Source organism: Sebastes fasciatus, chromosome 18 (genome assembly GCF_043250625.1).
Source record: "Sebastes fasciatus isolate fSebFas1 chromosome 18, fSebFas1.pri, whole genome shotgun sequence".
NCBI classification, from domain to species: Eukaryota; Metazoa; Chordata; class Actinopteri; order Perciformes; family Sebastidae; genus Sebastes; species Sebastes fasciatus.
The window spans coordinates 19,202,049-19,218,173 of record NC_133812.1 but is presented as its reverse complement, the minus strand read 5'-3'; the positions used below and the strand labels follow the sequence as shown (position 1 = coordinate 19,218,173).

The 16,125-nt window shown below is 41.4% G+C and overlaps 1 protein-coding gene across 1 annotated transcript; it reads left to right on the top strand.

Annotated features, from left to right (window-relative positions):
• The first annotated feature begins 9,210 nt into the window (after positions 1–9,210).
• Positions 9,211–15,911, top strand: mycn (MYCN proto-oncogene, bHLH transcription factor). Its single transcript, XM_074615680.1, has 3 exons — positions 9,211–9,343; positions 10,519–11,169; positions 13,852–15,911. The coding sequence occupies exons 2-3, from the start codon at positions 10,545–10,547 to the stop codon at positions 14,628–14,630; spliced, it is 1,404 nt and encodes a 467-aa protein (XP_074471781.1). The 5' UTR covers positions 9,211–9,343; positions 10,519–10,544; the 3' UTR covers positions 14,631–15,911.
• Positions 15,912–16,125: the final 214 nt, after the last annotated feature.

Here is a 16,125-nt window from a genome sequence, read left to right as displayed (position 1 = left end):
AACATGTTCACAGAGACTGTGTTGAAATACTCCCGACGCTCAGAGCATGGAAAGTCTATTACTTCTTTGATATGCACAAAATGAGATCAATGGGGACTAGGACTGGGCAATATTACGGATGTGCATTCCAAGCAAAGATACTGTTCCAAAATCACTGGTTTTTTTTCAAGTCGATTATTATTCGAATCATCCAATGGGGGATGATAGATAGCTATATAGTTCAATAACTAGTTACAGATAGACAAACAGACAGAGAGTTAGACAAATAGATAGCAAGATAGTTTTGATCATTTAAGTATGTCTTTGCTCATTAGAGCAGAGGTAATTTAACGGGCTGTGGCTCTCCTGTCTATGTGACTGACCCCCACATCAGCATCAGTTAAATCAGGCTTCCTTCCCCTGATTCACGAGCCTACAAACTCCCCAAAGCCTCCATCTTTTTTTTTACAAAGAGCAACAATAGGCCTGTCAAACTGTCAAGGCAAAACTGAATTTACGCACGACACTTTAAACAGTCGGGCCAAACGTTTCTCTCTCAGGGCGAGTCAGGAGATGTTTTTTGAAATAGGGTCTGTGGGTGCACATTTCATTGTGATACAGCGTCTATAAGTGAGGAGCTTTCTCTTTCATCGCGAGACGGGCCGATCAAACCGGCCGGATCGTGTTGCCGGTGCCCGTGCTGATAATCCATCACCGATATTGATTTCCAGTTGATCGTCGAGGCTCCTAATGATGTTCACCTTCAGGGCCAAGCTCATTGATTCACGGTCGTGCCTTGATCTATAACTGGTAATGTGATCCATGCAACAACAGTGATGCACAATTACCTCCCATTTTACGCTCCAATGGGAACTGGTGAAAGCTGCGACTGATCAATCCAATGAATAAATTAACAGAAATATGGGACACAGAAAGGACTGCTTATTGTGAGAAATATATGTTTCGTCCGCTCTCATAATTATCTGTTTCTAATCTATACCTTCACTTCAGCAAAAGGATGACGTGCATATCGCTTTCCATCTGAAACTCCCACACAGACAGGATGCCTGGTTACCACCGGCGTGAAATCTCAATGCATTCTTCACCTGGTCTACTGGTAGGTAACTGCTTTTCTTCCAGTTAATGTGTCCGGTACTTCCTTAACGGCAAACTCAATGACCGAGATATGATACAGCTGACAGTACGTCCCATTCTAACTGATGAAATATATCCAGCTTTTGTGCCAAATGGGACATTACTGTAATATATTCCAGACATATTTCCCATGAGGAGTGTGCCTTTATATCCATTTTCAACGTCTGCTAATGCGACACAGGAAGGATTAACCTGGGTCGAATGGATCACTCCCAAGATCCTGGCAAAAACATACAGACGCATTACTCAAGTGGAAAAAGTGCTGTTTATGTACTCCATGAATCACCTGAAGTGCCAGTTTAATTGTACAGGTAGACCTGTAGGTGCTTAGACGCCGTTTGGAGGCAAGATCTAACAAGATAGCAGCCGCTTCTTCACACTTCTGGCATCCTTGAAATCCAATATCAAAAAGGGCCAAAATACTTCCTCGACAAGTTTATTCTTCCCAAAATAGACATGATGGGAAAATATCCCCCAAAATAGACATGGGAAAAAGAGACACCATTTTTTTCCCCGAGCATAGTTGTCATATTGGTTTATATTCAAAATAACTTGAGAAAATGTTTTGTTAGGGTTGTTCACTGAGGAATTGCTATTACTGTTAGATCTCACACAAATTCCTCAGGGATTTGTTGCAACTCGCTCCTGCTTTTCTCTGGAAGGCCAAGTCTCTTGCAAAATCCGGATGAAGTCACCTCTGGCAGCAAACTACAAATACAGAGCTTCTTTTTACCTGAATCATCCTCTGAGGGGCTATGTGCAGTCTGATTCTATATGAGTGGGACGCAAAGCTGAAATTATCTTTCCACTTTTAGACAAGCACCCTTGAGCAATTCTAGGAAGACACTGAATCATCAGAAAATTAAATACAAGACCCATGCGTCCTACCCGTCCAACCTGATAACAGAAAAATGATACATGAACTTTGTGGTATTCCTCGGGAGGATCATTATCAGTGCCAATCATAGACAAATGTAAATGTTCTTTAAAAATACTTTTTATTACATTTATCTAGTAATAGTGTTCTGCTTTTGGTTTATGAACCAGGAAGGCCCTTCAGCTCCTCCGGTTTTCTCTTTTAGCTGTTCCACAAAGCAGAACAAAAAGTTTAAGTGATGCTGCTTTCAGCCATTACGCTGAAAATATTGATATTTTTAAACATAAATTAAAAACCCATCTATTTATCTATCTGGCTTTTATGTAGTGTTTTATAATTTGTGCGGTTTTATTATTTATACTTATTCTATTATAATTTTATGTCTATTTTACTCTGTTTTATTTTATTAACATTTTACTACTTTAAGTAACAGTTGATCATTATGAATTATTTTACTCTATTTTATTTTTATTTTAACATTTTACAACTTTTAGTAACTGTTGATTATTATGAATTATTTTACTATTTTTATTTTATTAACATTTTACTACTTTGAGTATCTGTTAATCATTGTTAATTTTTTATATTTTATTTTATTAATATTTTACTACTTTGACTAACTACTGATTATTATGAATTATTTTATTCTATTTCATTTTATTAAGATTTTACTACTTTGACTAACTGGTGATTATTATCAATTATTTTATTTTATTATATTTTATTTTATTAGCATTTTTATACTTTGACTAACTGTTGATCATTATGAATTATTTTATTCTATTTTATTAACATTTTACTACTTTTAACATCCTAAGTTTTGTCAATCGCTTGTAAAGCACTTTGGAATACGTTTGCTTTGTTCGAAAGGTGCTATATGAATGATGATATTGATTGATTGATTGAGTGATTGATTGATTGATTGATAGATCGATTGATTGATTGATTGATTGATTGATTGATTGATTGATAACTTTCCTAGTGACAAGCAAAACACACGTGACAATATCAATGAAATAAAACATCAGCTGCATATTTTAAAAAAAAAAAGCAAAAGGGCATTACAAGACGTAAAAAGAAAGCGTTGATCCATGATGTAAAGCTGATGTTTGATTGCTGTTAAGTGGCTTTAGGGATAGAGTTAACGCCTGGTTTAGTTCGGGGTGAGGCGAAGGTGAAGGGGGGATGTGTAGGCTCCACTGTGTTGGGGGGGGAGGGTTTCGCTGGAGCTGAAATGTAATGATGTGGATCATGGACAAACATGGCCTCTTGTTGGAGTTGGTTTGTTTGAGGAGAAGATGCCATTGTGGAATCTGACCTGACATGATTAAAGAAGAGGAGACTTAATGCTTTCCACAGACCGAGCTGCTGTAGGGAGCTGTTAGCGGGTTAACAAGCTTGTGTTGTCTTGAGCAGGGTCCTATATGGACCATATAGCTGCTGAACTCACACATAAAGCTTTTATATCTGATGTTGTTAAAGGTTGGACTGTGCTTGTTCTAAACAGACCTGGATTATCCAGACACTTGAAAATACATGTTGAAATACAAGAATGATGAGCAAGCTATTACCCAATGAGAAGAAGACAAAAACAAGGTTTTTGATTACATGAAAACACATGATTCATTTTTAGTACATTGGTACATTGTGTGACAAATGTCTCACCACTGCAACGTTTATTGTTTGGGTTTCTAATAAACCCATGTGGGCTGGCCACTTGTATGTCCACACCATTGCATTTCTTTACTTGCATAAATCAAACAATTTTAATAACTTCTGCTGTCTCGCTCATTCTAGTTGCTCTGGAGAAGAGTGCCTGTTATATGGGTCAAATGTCAACAAAGTAGCGTAGCAGATAAACGTTAAAATATAAAAGATAACATTGAAAATCCACTTATACTGTAAATACACTTACATCTGGGAGTTTTTCTGATAATTTGCAGGACGTAGTTTGTGGTTCTGTTGAACTATATTGCATTATACAGAGAGGTGTTTTGGCTATTTATTAAGGATGGGCAATATGGAGAAAATGAAATACCACAATATTTTTGACCAAATACCTAGATATTGATATTGCAACGACATTGTAGGGTTGATCATTGGTGCTTTTACAAAATATTTACACATGATTTTAATAAATAATCATCTGTAATTGTGGATATAATGACTAAGTGGGTAAAGGCAAATAACAGAACAGTCTGGTAAGTTCAGAAAATCACATTACTTTACTGTAATGCAGCTTTTAAAACCAGGAAAAAACAACATTTATGCCATATTACGACATCCAACATCTAAGACGATATCTAATCTCATATCACGATATTGATATAATATTGATATATTGCCCAGCCCTACTATTTACCCTACCCTCACGGATATAAATGGGATGGACATAATAATAGAAACACCTGTCAGTATAACGCAATACAGTTCAACAGCACCACAAACTGCAGCCGTATACAAATCAACACCTCTCCAAAAACAGTTTCACCAACAGAAGGCAGGATTTATTGCAGGGCCGTTATAATAAACTGGCAACTGAGGGTATATAAAATACAGAGTGTGTGAAATCCTTATAAACGTGGCCACAATCCAGTGAGACAATATACATAAGTTTATGTTTATATGCAAAGCATAAAATTGTCCATTTAACAACATTTATGACTTTGGGCTACATCCATGTGAGAGCAATATAACGTATATGCAATGTAACCGAGCTGAACACAAGTAGTCCAGATGAAGCCCAGACCAGCTTCAGACCAGTTTATTCGGTATTGTAATCTGTTTCTATCGCTCACTGATTATTTGTCATTTCACGGGTGAGTTGAGGTGAAGTGATGACTGTACACACCAGCTGTATCCCTCAATGTTTACACAGAAAACAAAACTATGGCACCAATAAGAGCCTACGCACGTACAGCCACACACACCCATACAGACACACTTCAAATATTGATGATATGCGTGCTCTCTAACCTAACACAGCCAGTCCCGATGTCACTGCAGCAGGTTCTACTCACAATAATATGCTTGTCTTTGCACTATCCACTGGGGTGACTTATGAATCTTTTATCAAAACTGGCCTAATTGCTTAACCATCCATGTGCCGGTCCAGGGGTGAATGGTGGTGGTGGTGGAGGGGGACTGGCATGTCATAAAAACAACAAGCAAAGTCTGCCTTTTCCTCTACGTCTGTCTATTTTCATATGGACTTTATTCATCCAAGGTGAGCAGTGGGCGCTTTTATGAGTGTAATTAGCCACATATTCAGCAATAATTCAATGAATATAATAAGTTGTAGACAACTAGAGAGAAGAGAGAGTGCATTTGTTTTTCTTTTATGTGGGAAGAGGTTTACGATACGAATACAAATCAGCAATAACCAGACATAACAATCATATCAACATCTGGGCAATTTCAGAGTAAATCAGTGGGTGTGCACTCAACCCTTTTCCCTCGGAGCGAAGACAACAGCATGAAGCCAATATTCTAATATTTATTAATAAGTGTTTGCTCTGCTGGTGCGCAGAAAACAAGCAGCCGTATACAGCTTCCTGTCCTCAGCCTATCTGCAAAAACAACTTTCCCCTTCTGTTCTCACTCCCACTCTCTGCCCTGTTTCACAGCAGAGGAAGCTGCTGCTGCTGCTGCTGCTACTAGAGGGTCAGAGCTGAGCAGCAGTTTGAGAAAAAGTAACAGAGCGGACGGACAAGAGCCTGTGGGGAGTTTTTGACTCCCAAACCATCTCCCCAGTTCCTGGGAGCTGAGTAGCCAGTCCCAGGAAACTCCCTGCTTTTCCTACGCTGTGGACTAAACAGCTGCAGATTCTCACTTTTCACTGGCTGAGGTTGTTTTGACTCAACCCCCAACCAAGGGGAAAGAAATCACAATATTTCTACATGCTGAAAAGTGTGTTTCTGGTATTGAATGGTAATGTCACTAAATGTATAAATCTTGGATCTACTGTGATATCAGTTAAAGCTGCAGTGGTTATAATTGGAGCAAATATGATTAAAAAAAAATAAGTTATTTTTATAAAACGGTCACTTTATACTGACAGTAGTGCATGAGATAGATGATCTGAAAGAAATCATGTGCCTCTCATGTGCCTCCGGTGCTCCTAATGACATCTGCAAGATTTCACAGACCGGAGGAAAACAACCAATCAGTCTGCCGTCCAGCTGCCATCTCTCAGCTGTCAATCACTCACAAACTCCGACTGTAATGTCTACTTCTCACTTCAAATGTTTTCAGAAACATCTTGTAGTGTACTTTTTAGCTGTAAAATGAGAAAGTTTGTGACCCGGCAGCCATGCTGAGATCAAGTTGAGGAAATAGCAAGCACCGCCCACCAGCCGGAGAAAACGTTCTCATTCTACAGCTAAACGGTACACTACAAGATGTTTCTGAAAACATTTGAGGTGAGAAATAAGCATTACAGTAACAGAATATTGATTCATATTTGATCAGCGCTGCCTAGTTTGGCCGTTTGATCGGAGTTCGCGAGTGATTGACGGCTACCTCCGTTGAATGAACAGCCAATAGGAACGCTCTCTCTCTCTCTCTGAAATGACCTGTGATTGGCCAAAGTCTCCCGTCACGGGTTAGATTTTTTCAAGCCTGAAAACAGAGGAGCCATGAGGAGGTGCAGAAGTCTAGTTTTCTCTCAGAACACTTGAATTACAATATGCTGAAGTGCTATTATGGAATTTTTGCACAATGATGCCAAAAACATTTGCCTATTGCAGGTTTAAGTATTAAAGGGACTGTTTGTAACTTTTTACACGTATAAATCTACCGGGTCGGTTTCCCATGCGCGCTCGCATATGCGAGCTCGCGTGTGGCAACGCTGTTCAGACCGCTCCTCTGCCTGCTTGCCTTCACTCACACAACGCGCGCGTTCTCGCTCCACCTCACGTTCATGCGCGCTCACTACACACTGCAGGAGAGTTAGTAGCTCTGAGAATATCTAGTGAATATGTGGACGTTTGTGCAGAAATAACTGCTGCAGCTCCTCCAGACCAACAGAGGTTTTCCATGTCTTATGAAGCTACGGGGCTCCGCAGCGAGAAACGTTTCCGTCTCCGACCGGGTGCCGGTCTCTCCCTCCCACCGCGGTTGGAAGCGATAACGTTTCTCTTCCTGCTTCAGCCCCGAGCAAGCACGAGCCCGACGCTGACTTTCGTTGACTTAACGGCCACAGGTGTTGCTGTTAACAAAAAATTCTGAAAGTTACAAACAGTCCCTTTAAGTATTAAGTATTCAATAATTTACAAGCAAATCAAGTTTATTATATTTATTATTGTTATTATTATTAATGTTGCTATAGTCATAAAATAATAACAATAATAATAATAATAATTATTATTATTATTATTATTATTATTTTAATCTATATTTCATTTATTTATTTTTATTTTTATTTTTATTTTTATTCTTATTTTTTTTCAAATGCTGGTTTTCTCACCTTCTATTGTCTGGCTGAAAAACATACTGGAAGCTGTCATTCTTCCTGCTCACAGCTGGCCTTCAACTGGAATCCGTTCTGTAAACGTTTTCCCTGAATAAGTCAATATCAAGGACCGTGTGTGTGTGTGTGTGTGTGTGTGTGTGTGTGTGTGTGTGTGTGTCAACGCCTGTGCTGCCTGTGCTGCATAATTACAGATGCGCCATTCCTCCTAAGCTGTCATTAGAAAAGGGAATGGGAATGACTCCAGGCTTCAAACCACCGACCGCTCGCGGTTACGTAACACATGCTCTCCTCTCTCGGATCCTGTCTTCTCCAGGAGACAGCTGAAAAGTCCCCGGACCTCCAGCTCCTATTGTGTGAGGAAATGTTGCTCCTCACAGCCCGAGGGGGGGAGTTTGTTATTTTTTCCAAGGAGGGGGCATTTTTTTTTCTTCATTTTTTTGGAAAGAAATCGACTGTGTGTTTTTTTTTTTAGTATGTCTTTGTCTGTCTGGCTCGCTGTGTTTGGGTGATGGTGCGCGTTATGTAGTGCTGCTGTTCTCACAGTGTCCGTGTGAGGGCGCACTGAGCCTCCTTTCATCCAAGAGATGCTGCTGGTGACCAAAGAGACAAAAGAGAAAATGATATGTAGAGCTCTACAGGAGAGCAAAGAGAGGGGCAGGAGTGGAGGAATACATCTCTACACAGCATTTGAAATCAATCATACACAAAGGTGTGCTCATAAGAAGTGATGCTTATGTATAATGATATATTTCATATATAAAAAATCATTATTTTACCACTAGAATTTACAATATTTTGATGTTTTGTTAAATGTTTTGTTAAAAATATATATATAAATTCACTTTTAAAATATTGCCACTAAGAAAATTGTTTTGAATCAATGTGTAATAAATAAATAAATATATTTGAGGGTCATGTAGTGGAGGAATACATCTCTACACAGCATTGGAAATCAATCACACACAAGGGTGTGCTCATAAGAAGTGATGAATAATGATATATTTCATATATAAAAAATCATTATTTTACCACTAGAATTTACAATATTTTGATGTTTTGTTAAACAAAAATATATATATATATAAATTCGCTTTTAAAATACTGCCATTAAGAAACAAATTGTTTTTAATCAATGTGTAAAAAATAAAGAAATAAATAAATATGTTTTTGGGTCAAAAATATATATAAAAATTCGCTTTTAAAATACTGCCATTAAGAAACAAATTGACTTAATCAATGTGTAATAAATAAATAAATATATTCTAGGGTCATGTGTGTGTGTTTGAAAACACTGCCCTTCACTTGGACGGTTGAAGTCCTCAAGTCAGCAGCAGCAGCATCCATCCTGCTACAGTGCCCTTGAGCAACCTGAGCAAGACATCCAATCACTAACAGCCCCTGGGTTTACTTCCACTAGCTGATCCTGCATGGGTCTGACATCCCCAGTGGAGAGATGGAGGATGGAGGGGAGAGAGAAAAAGACAGTTCAACCTGAGGCTGTCAATATTATATATTGTCTTTCTTTCACTCTTTTTGCTTTCATTCTTGCTTGCAATGTTTAGGCTGTTTTTTCTCGATTCACCTTGAAAGAAACGCTCCCAGCCAGCCAGCCAGCCAGCCAGCTTCAAACCCAAAGCCCGACTGTACCACCCTCCCACCCAGCCAGAGAGGGAGGAGTCAGTTTCTCTCTCTGCAGAACTGAGTGTATAACACTCTGCAGCCAGCCACAATGTGTGTCAGAGGACTGTCTGTGCTCCCTGTAAGTAGATGCCTGCTCCAAATCTGGTGTCTGTATTACTGACTGCGAGATATACGAGGAAAAATCGGTGCGCACATTTATCATCCCAAGTCTGGACAAGGTGAGCATCTTCTCATTCCAGCTGGTTTCAATATTGACATTATTTCATTTTCACATTTTTCACACACATCAGCTGAGTCTCTGTTAGATGTGGTTGTTGTCATTCCATGTGTTTTTTTTTATGTAAACATTTTTTTTTTGGTGCTTTAATGAAATTTGTTCTGGTTTGTTTGGCGAGGAGTGTGCCAATGCGTCACATTTTACGCACATTTTACGCACGGTATTGTCTTTATTTATTGTAGTATTTATCGACTGTACTATTTATTTATACATTTTAAGGGCTGAGAGAGAGACAGAGAGAGACAGGGTTAAAATGCATTGCATTGCATTTCACTGTACACTGTACTTTTAAATGCATATGACAAATCAACTTGAAACTTGAAACATTCTCCTGTGAGAATAAAAACCCCACAGTGTGGAATTTAGTGGAGCAGACTGTCTGTGTGTCTGTGTGTGGGCTTTTGACTCATGCTCTCTCTCTCTCTCTGCAGCAGAGTGGAGTTTTCAGGTGTGATATATCCTCTTGGGAACCGAGGGAAAAAAGTGTCTTCCAATTTCATTTTTTGTGTGATTTCCTTAATATTTAGGGTTTAAAGAAAATCTTACAATTTAGACTTCTTTTTCAATTAAATTTTTATTTTTTTAATTTTACAGCATGTAAGCTCTGTAGTGGACCATTTTAATGTTAAAATGATACAAAAAATGAACAGATTATGGCTGTAGAGTGCTTATTAAACCAAAAAATACATTCAACTTGATTGAAAAACTAAAAAAAATATATAATTTGGGATCATGGTAACACAAACTATAAATTATATTTACAGAAAATGGGTAATTCCATGTAATGTAACACCCATAATGCATACATGTATCACTGACATGTATCAGTGATCATTGAGGTTTCCCAAGTAGAAATACAATTTGCCTCAAGCATGCAATATAGTATAGTATGGTAAACAGGAGACCATAACATTGGGATTGTCCCAATGATGCCCAGGATGTTCAAAAGTAGCTCAAAAGAGTAAAAGGGGATGTATGTGGACAAAATGTCCACTATAGGGGACACAAGTCAATGGGCTGGGTCTCAGGAGGATATTAGAGAGTGAAGAGTGGGAATGAAGGAGAGACGCTCTTTCAGTTTGGAGACTAAAGTGTCTTTTTGTGTTTCCTTTCCAGGTTTTTTTCGCCTGTTGGATAAAAAAATGCCCACGATTGTAAAAAACTCCGATTTGGAGTTTGACTCCTTACAACCGTGTTTCTACCCGGATGAGGACGACTTCTACTTCTGTGGTCCCGACTCTGCGCCACCAGGAGAGGACATCTGGAAGAAATTCGAGTTGTTGCCCACTCCGCCTCTCTCTCCGAGCCGAGCCGCGCTACCTGGAGAGCCGGCAGCAGAGCCTCCTCTTCTGGGCTTCGGCCTGGGAGACCCGCTGGACTGGGCTTCGGAGTTGCTGCTGCTGCCGGAGGACGATATCTGGGGGGCGTCCGACGATGGAGACCTGTTCGGCGGCTCCGCTTTGGATACTAACCCGGACAACATCATCATCCAGGACTGTATGTGGAGCGGCTTCTCCGCCAGGGAGAAGCTGGAGAGGGTGGTGACGGAGAAACTCGGCAAGGCGATTTCCATTTCCACTGGAGCCACCACCAGCAGGAGCGTGTGCGTAAAGCTGCCGGAGGTTGTGAGCTGCAGCTCGGCGTCAGAGTGCGTGGACCCCACGGTAGTCTTCCCTTTCCCGGTGAACAACAAGAAGAACAGCAGCAGGGACTCAACCGAGACTGTAAACACACCCACAACCCACGGGAGCGCTCCCAGTGACTCCGGTAAGAATCTTTTTTTTTTATATATACTTTATTTCCCCCCCTTTTTCAAGGCTGTTTTCATATATGCAATCCACAGTTTGTACATTACAACAGTCTATAAACCAACTTTTAAGTAAGATGAGCATCAAGTACACTAGTAGTGAAAACAACCTCAACATTCAAAACCAAAGCAAAACCAGGAAAAGAAATAACAATAATAATAATAATAATAAAAAAAGAAAGCTTTTGTTTCCTTTTTATATATGAAATTATGGTGCCAAGAAAAAAACACACCAAAATATCACAATATTATGAATACTATTATGTTTATTAGCCTTTTTATTGTTGTTGTGTCATTAATATTATCATTATCATCATTATTATTGTTATTGTTGGAGTGGCTGGAGCTTGTTCATATGACTGGCCCAGAATCGGATTATCTCGTTACATTCCACGCACACACACACACACACACACACACACACACACACACTAACACACACACTCACACACACACTGGAGTAGTGACACAGTGAACGAGGTTTATGTAATCAGCAGGCTCTTCATCCGGCAGATGGCAGTAAAATGGGGAATTGTGTGCCTTCCTGAACTCAGTTGGCATCCGAGCCCAAACAAAAAGACACCACACACACACACTCACTCACTGCCTGACTGACTGCAGCCGGCTGTAGGAGGTAGAAGATGAAAAGGTGTTCAATAATGTGATGAGCTGATAAAGTGTCTGGTAAAGGCTTTCATTACGCATGGATTAGGGGACAATTTGCGCACACAGTGGGTGAGAAATTGGCACTTGTTTTTTGGACAGACTGTACTGCCTTGAGTTCAGCATGATGACTAAAATTAGCCCCAAGAAGAAGAAGAACAGGAGTCACACTATAATAGCACAAAGGAGGATGAAGACAACCACAACAAAACAGGAATATAGATTGACCTGATTCTTTTGAGGTATGAAGTCGGAAGTGTTTAGATGGGAAATGAGTGCTGTGTGTGTGTTTAATCGCCCTAAGACTTCATCTCCCATCTATTACCGCCTACGAGCTCCCTAAACAAACACTCACGAGCCCTTATCAGCGTGTTTTCGCTGTGAAACAGCAGTACAAAGGCCTCCAGCTTGGCACAGAAGGGTAGACCCAGCCAGCCTTTGCCAAACACCTCCTCCACCGCGAAGAAAAGAGGCCGGAGCGGAGGAGGGCTCTGGCTGTTTCTTTTTTTTTTCTTCCTTTTTTTAGGGGGGTGACAGCTTTGAACGAGCGCTCCATCTCGACAGCTGTCTCCCTGGCGCCGCTCCAGCTCGGAGGCTTAAAGGGCGGTGATCCGATCGCCTGCCGCCTCGCCGCCCTGCACGCAGTAACCGCTCCAATGCGCTTCCGCCACTCGCAGCGTCGAGACGCGTTCCTCTTTGTGTGTGAAGCAAGCGTTATTAGATACAGATACAGATACAGATAGCTTTATTTATCCCCGAACGGCAATTCAGTTTCTGCAGTCCACCGAGACATATACACATTCATACTGCACAATCATCAATGACAGAGGGAACACAGTATAGGTGGCATATGGGGAGGTGCAAGATCAATAAAAGTACAAGAATAACAATATTCACAATAAAAAAAATAAATAAATACAAGAACGAGATAAAAAGAATAAAGGAATAAATAGAATAAAGTGCCAAGAGTATTGCACATTGCAAATTATATCCACATTACCTTCTCATCAAAGACACACAGACTTTAGACAGGGTACAATGTAGTTAGGCCAGTATTCAGTTGTACAGCTGTGAGACAATGGCTGTGAGAGAAGTGGCTATTTTATCCCCCCCAGGCAGAAATGTTGTTGTACTCCTCCTATTTATACTCTCTTCAGCTCCAATAAAATGAGCTGTTCCATTCTGAGTGAAACACCAAACAACAAAAAATCCCAGCTTCACATGTGGCAAAGCCAGCCACGCCCCCTCATCCACCCAGCTGTGCCCGGCTTTGTTTTGATGCTGGTGCCAGATTGGGTGTGTGTGTGTGTTCAGTGAGTGTGTTGAGACAGCATCCCGGTGCAGCGGTGTCTGAAGTGGGTTACTGTAAAGCTGTAAAATGCCACACTCTTCAGATGCTCCTGAGCTGATAATGAGAGCCATTATCACAAAAGGCATTTTTAACCGGGCCTCACACTCTCTGCCTCGCCATTGCCCACTTCCTCTCATCTTCAAAAGGCGCCGGTTCGTGATAAGTCTCAGCTGCTCTCAGCTCCATTCCCAGCACAGGTATTAAAAACCGAAAAGCTCAGCTGGAATAAGATTTCTTTTTTTTTACCTCATCAGAGGTCAAAGTTAAGGTGAAGTTCTTAATGGCTCACCGAGGCTGCACTGATAGACTGAAACTGTCTACGGTCTAACCGGAGAAGATTAGGAGAAGTTTTTGAAGGAGGGATAGAGAATGAAAGGCAGAGATCCAGCCTGTCTGCTCGGCGGCGCTGAGACTGAACGTGTCAACGCCTGCAGAGTAGATTAGTGGAGCAGTGACTGACACTAAGCATTAAGAGGCTTCTGCTTAAGCAAACAGCGTTGAGCAAAAACTCCCACACACACACTCTCACATTCATACCTGTCACCTGCTGGCACATAGATGACATAGTGGGAATGCTTGGTGTGTCGGAGCGATTAAGTCACTCACATTCTCTTTTTTCTTTTCCCAGAAGAGGAAGATGACGAAGAAGACGACGACGACGACGAAGAAGACGAAGAAGAAGAAGAAGAAGAAGACGAGGAGGAGGATGATGATGACGAGGAAGAGGAGGAAGAGATTGATGTGGTGACGGTAGAGAAGAGGCGATCCACAATCAGCAAGGCGTCACCAATGGCGACGGGTACGGTTACTATATCTGTGCATCCCAAGAGCCAAGAGGCGAGAGGGTCCGGCGTGGTGAGCCGGTTCGTTAGCCGAGCTCCTCAGGAGCTGATCCTGAAGAGGAGCTCGGTCCACCAGCAGCAACACAACTACGCAGCGCCCTCGCCGTACGCTTCGGACGACGACCCCGCCCCGCCGCCAAAGAAGCAGAGGACATCAGACGCCCCCCGACCTCCCACCAGAACCATCTCGTCGTCCTCCTCGTCGTCCTCCACGTCCTGCAGCTCGGTCACCAGCACGTCGGGGCCACGCAGCAAGCGCAGCGCCAGCGGGGACAGCAGCCCGCGCGGCAGCTCCGACTCGGAAGACAGCGAGCGCCGGCGCAACCACAACATCCTGGAGCGCCAGCGCCGCAACGACCTGCGCTCCAGCTTCCTGACGCTGCGCGACCACGTGCCAGAGCTGGCGCACAACGAGAAGGCGGCCAAGGTGCTGATCCTGAAGAAGGCCACAGAGTACGTGAGCTCGCTGGAGACAGAGGAGACGAGGCTGCAGCAGGAGAAAGACAGGCTCCAAGCCCGCCGGCAGCAGCTGATGCGCAGGCTGGAGCAGGCTAGGACTCGCTAACAGACAACCACTACAACACAGAAACACTCACATACACCCTGGATGACCCCCACTACCCACAACTCCACCTCCACCTCAGTCTGAAACACAACTAGATGCACACACACATAGGCCTATACAGCTAAGCACAAACACATAGGCCTGCATATCTGTTGCACACACACACAAACATCTCAGAGGACGTTTATCTCCAGACACACACACCTGGAGGAAAAGGGACGGGGGGTCGCCCGGGGGGATGCTCGGACTTTCACTGCCGCCACTTTTTTTGCACATTTGTTGACGTTAAGAATGTTTAGGGTTTACTTTTTCAATCCAGTCACATTGAGGAAAGATAAAAAAAGAGAAAAGAATGAGGAAGAAAAGAGGACACACCTTGTTTTGTCTTCCCTTCCTCTGTTTTTTTTATATCATTTGTATTTTTTTTGTACTCACTGTGACACCAGCCTGGAATCAGGTGATTCCCACAGGGATGGGTGTAAGAGGGCACTTTGCTTGGAGAGTTCACGTACAAGACGCAGTGCACACTTACTTTGCCTTCACCACTGCAACAAAACTGAAGAGACTATATATATGACGACTGAGGGTCACACAAGCAATGCCACTACAGGTTCTCTTTCTTCTCTCACTCCTCTCTCACACTGGTGCTCAAACCAAGTCAGTGGATGTATAACTGTGCACCTTGCTAGCCGACACTTTTGTATATAACAATAGTGTACAGTCAAAAATAAACTCAGATCTGCCTTGTTTTGTAATACATTTTGTCCTTGTTTTTTTTATATATACATGTCAGGAAGCTGCCAATAACTAGACTGGAAGTTTATATACCTTTAAAAAGTACTGTAAGGCCTCGATTTTTGAGAGTCATGAAACTTTGTAATATAACAATATATTGTTTTCTTCTCTTTTTTCTTTGTATTGTATCATATTACTAATTCTACACACCTTTATGCTTTTAGTGTGAACCTGATACATACTAAATTTGATACTTATATTTTCGTATGAAAATGAGTTCTCGGTAGATATCACTTTATCTCTTTTTTTTTTTCTTCTATCTCAAATAATTCTTTTGTACAGCAAATGTGTTTTATCCTCATGTACCTGGCCTTTTTTTCTTTACTCCTCTTTTGTTTATATTTGTAACTATCGGGTGCATAGAACTGGGTAAACGGATATAAGATGTTTGTTTTTTTCACTTTTAAAATGTACATTTAGTGCTGCAACTCATAGCACTTTGAAATACCTCATTTTGAAAAATAAATAGACATCATGAAATCCTCATCTTCGCCTTTGTGGATGTTTTTTTATTGTTGCTGAAACTGTGAGCGTCACCTTTGACCCCTTCGCCCTTTCATATCTGTTTATTTTTCTATTTGCCTCTACATTTCCGTATTTGTTTTGCCGCTCTCAAAGACTCATCCTGACAAAGAAATAAAGAGTGTCTTCTGTCTCAGCACCCTGCGGCTGCCTCCCCCTCTGTAGCCTCTCACACCCA